The 4,368-nt window shown below is 36.2% G+C and overlaps 1 protein-coding gene across 1 annotated transcript; it reads left to right on the top strand.

The window, feature by feature from the left end:
- Positions 1 to 459: 459 nt before the first annotated feature.
- LOC140431537 (uncharacterized) lies at positions 460 to 4,015 on the top strand (the record flags this gene model as incomplete). The annotated part of the gene is made up of 5 exons (XM_072519440.1): positions 460 to 1,557; positions 1,642 to 1,697; positions 1,776 to 1,979; positions 2,069 to 2,851; positions 3,101 to 4,015. Coding segments are annotated over 5 exons (3,056 nt in total), but the record flags the coding sequence as incomplete, so codon positions are not given.
- Positions 4,016 to 4,368: the final 353 nt, after the last annotated feature.

Here is a 4,368-nt window from a genome sequence, read left to right as displayed (position 1 = left end):
ACGCGCTATCTCAGAGTGAAGATAACACAGTGAAATTAATCCTGTTTTTTACTTATTTGTGCTTCATTGATCAAAACTTTATAATTTAATTTGAATATATGTATGTAAGTATTATCACATAATTATAAAATTTAATTAAAATGTCAATGCAAAAATGATACACAATTTCCTACACTTTTTCAATAGTTGTACAAATATTTTTTTTATTGTTTTTATTTAACCTCTATTAAAAAATATTTAGCACTTATTATTTCAATGTGCTATGATAACAAGTTTTTCAGATTTTTTTTCTTACATTTAAACGATTAAATTAGTATGTCAATTCTTATTGAAATTATTATTTAAAATCTATAATTTAAATATGTACATGTCAGTATTATCACATAATTATAAAAGTTAATTAGAATGATTTTCAATTTTTCTTTTCTCATATTTAAACGATTAAATTATTATTTTCAGTCAAATGCCACCGAAAAAATCTAACCTCAACAACGCGAGCAGCTCAGCAATTACCAGAACAAATCGAAACAAGAAATGCAGCTCAAAGAATCAGGACTGCAGAAAGTCGTGCACAAGAATCTCAAGAACAGCGTGACGAACGTCTGCAACAGAATATTACCAGAACAAGAGCGGCACGAGAACGAAACATAGCTACAGTACGAGTACTAGATCGACAAAGGCAACGGATCAGCCGCTCATTAACACGTGCATCATTCGTTCGGCTTGCCTTTGAATATGCACCAGAAATTAACTACTCAGCGCATTCAAAAATTGCTATCGGTGGAATGGATAAAGTATGTCAATATTGTCAGGCATTGAAATTTCGGAATGAAGCAGCCGGCATGTGCTGCGCATCAGGAAAAGTTGTGCTGTCACCTATACCCGCTCCGCCGGAGCCTTTATTATCCCTTCTTACTGGCAATTCAGATGATTCCAAATTATTTTTGCGTAAGATACGCAAATTTAATTCTTGCTTCCAAATGACGTCATTTGGGGCAACTAAAATTTGCGATCGTGCATCCGATGGACGTAATTTTGAAACTACATTCAAAATTCAAGGCCAGGTGTACCATAAAATCCGATCACTGATGCCAATGCCTGATAACAATCCGAAATGTCTTCAAATTTATTTTATGGGCGATTGTGAAGAGCGCGTGACGACTCGGTGCCTGTATAATTTTATTGAACAAGCAGAGGAAAGAGCAATTGTGATATTATTGGAAAATTTTTTAGAAGATCACAATCAACTAATTCAATTGATCAAAAGAGTTTCGCCACGACTGCAAAATGACAATTATCAAATCGTCATAAAAGCCGAAAAAGTACCATTAGGTGAACATGCTGGTAGATTCAACGCTCCAACTGTTGATGAGGTTGCTGTTATCATGGTTGGTGATCCAGTTGACAAAAGATCTATAAAAATTACACGGCGAGACAACACTGTCAGTACAATTTCGGATCTACACCGTTCATATGACGCACTACAATATCCATTGATATTTTGGCAAGGACAAGATGAATATCACCTTAATATCAAACAGTATGATCCAAATACTGGTAAATTTGACAATTATGTATTTACTTTCTTACTGTATGTATAGATTTTAATTTCGTATTGCATTTTATTTTTTATTTTTTTAGGTGATTACAGAAATAATAAAGTTAGCTCAATGAAATACTACGCACACCGAATAATGGTTAGGCAACATCAAGACAATTATATCCTTCGATATCGTCAACTGTTCCATTAATACATTGTTGATATTTATGCTAAGGTCGAAAGCGAACGCTTGCGATTCCTTCGATTCAACCAGGCAAAACTACGATCGGAAGAATATATTCACTTACGAGATGCTGTTGCTGGAAACATCGATGGAAATTTAAATCCCAATGACATCGGTAATGCTTTCATTTTACCTTCAAGCTACATCGGCAGTCCACGGAACATGCAGGAATACATACAAGATACGATGACTTACGTACGTCATTACGGCCAACCGGATTTATTTATTACATTCACATGTATTTTATTGTTAAATATTCAATTTTTGGTATCACACGTTGTTAGCTGTATACGATAGAGTGGCAAAAGCGAGGTTTGCCTCATGCCCACATTTTGGTTTGTCTTAAAGATAGAATCCGTCCTGAAGAAATCGATCAAATAATTTCAGCCGAAATTCCAGACCCATTAATTGATCAAGAATTATTTGATATTGTCACCAAACACATGATCCATGGGCCATGCGGAGCTTTCAACATGACGTCACCGTGCATGGAAAATGGAAAATGTAAAAAAAACTTCCCAAAGCCGCATACGAATGACACGATCACGGATATTGATGGTTATCCAATGTATCGCCGCAGAAGTACTGAGAATGGTGGCCACACATTTACAATGCGACTGCCGAACTTTCCAAATCAAGTTGAGTTTAATAATCAGTGGGTGGTACCATACTCACCACTACTTTCAAAAACTTACAAAGGTTATATCAATGTTGGGCTTTGCAGTTCTGTTAAATCAATTAAGTATATTTGTAAATATGTAAACAAAGGCAGTGATTTGACCATATTTGAAGTACAAAACATAAATAAAAATGATAAAATAGCACGATACCAAATGGGCAGATACATTAGCAGCAATGAAGCTATTTGGCATATTCTCAGCTTTCCCATCCATGAAAGAGATCGTGCTGTCCAACATCTGGCAATACATCTTGAAAACGGTCAACGTGTATACTTTACTGAAGAAAATGTTCTCCAAAGAGCGTTCGAAGCTCCGAAAACGACTCTAACTGAATTTTTTACATTGTGTCAAAAACCTGATGTTTTTGGCCAATTCGCGATGACATTGGTATTTGGTGATGTTCCACGTTATTTCACATGGAACAAATCCAGTAAAAAATGAGAGCCACGGAAACAAGGAAAACCACATCCTTCCATTACAGGCATATTCAAAGCTAAGACATTGGGGAGACTTTACACGGTACATCCAAAGCAACGTGAGTGCTTCTATTTATGTTTGTTATTGGTGAATGTTCCCGGACCAACGTCTTTTGAATTTTTACGAACAGTTAATGGTCGAGTATTCAATACATACCAGGATGCATGTCGTGAACTGCAATTGCTAGAAGACGATAACCATTGGGACTTAACGCTTGCTGATGCTGCGTTGACATCAACACCGAATAACATTCGTCAGTTGTTTGCAATTATTTTGACGACATGTTATCCCTCGCAAGCCCAAACTTTGTGGGAAAAATATAAAAAATGTATGACAGAAGACATCTTGCACCGAATTAGACAAACAAATCAATGCCAAAACATAGATTATACACCAGAGATGTACAATGAAGCATTGGTCTTGATCGAGGATTTATGTGTTCTTATTTCAAATTTACCACTTAATCATTATGGTATGCCATCACCTAATCGTCTAGCCACCGACTTAGTCAATACCGATTTACAACGAGAAAATCAATATGACCATGGAAGTTTAGCAACAATTATCGTGAACAGTGAACCATTACTGACAGCAGAACAAAAAATTATTTATGATCGGATTATGCTGGCTGTTGCTGCTGAACAAGGCGGTTTTTTTTTCTTGGATGCACCCGGTGGAACCGGTAAGACATTTTTAATATCGTTGATTCTTGCCAAAATACGGTCGCAACAAAAAATCGCATTAGCAGTAGCATCGTCAGGCATTGCGGCTACTTTACTGGATGGTGGGCGAACAGCACATTCAACATTCAAGCTGCCATTGGACGTTCGTAATAAACCAGATGCAATGTGTAACATCAAAAAGAATAATGGAATAGCTGCAGCATTGCGGAAGAGTTCTATAATAATTTGGGATGAGTGCACAATGGCACACAAATATTCACTTGAAGCATTAAACAGAACTATGCAAGATTTAAACAGCAATAATAAACTTTTCGGTGGTGCTATCTTACTTTTGTCTGGTGACTTCCGGCAGACCTTACCGGTTATAACTCGCTCTACTTTCGCGGATTAAATTAATGCATGTTTGAAATAATCATTCTTATGGCGAAGTGTTGAAACACTTCGATTGACCATAAATATGCGAGTACAATTGCAAAATGATCCATCAGCACAAATATTTTCCGAACAACTACTAGATATTGGGAACGGTAAAATAGAACTGCAACCAAATACGCAATGCATTAAACTACCAGACAATTTTTGCACTATTGTTTAGGATAAAAATGAATTGATTCGGAGTATTTTCCCGGATATACAGAATAATTATTTGAATCATGAGCTTAGTCAACGGGCGATTTTGGCAGCCAAAAACGTTGATGTTGACGAAATTAACTTCCAGATACAACAGTTGTTACCACGTGATCT

The sequence above is a fragment of the Diabrotica undecimpunctata genome, unplaced genomic scaffold (assembly GCF_040954645.1).
Source record: "Diabrotica undecimpunctata isolate CICGRU unplaced genomic scaffold, icDiaUnde3 ctg00001315.1, whole genome shotgun sequence".
Classification (NCBI taxonomy): Eukaryota; Metazoa; Arthropoda; class Insecta; order Coleoptera; family Chrysomelidae; genus Diabrotica; species Diabrotica undecimpunctata.
The sequence above is the reverse complement of the archived record's forward strand: the minus strand, read 5'-3'. Positions and strand labels throughout refer to the sequence as shown.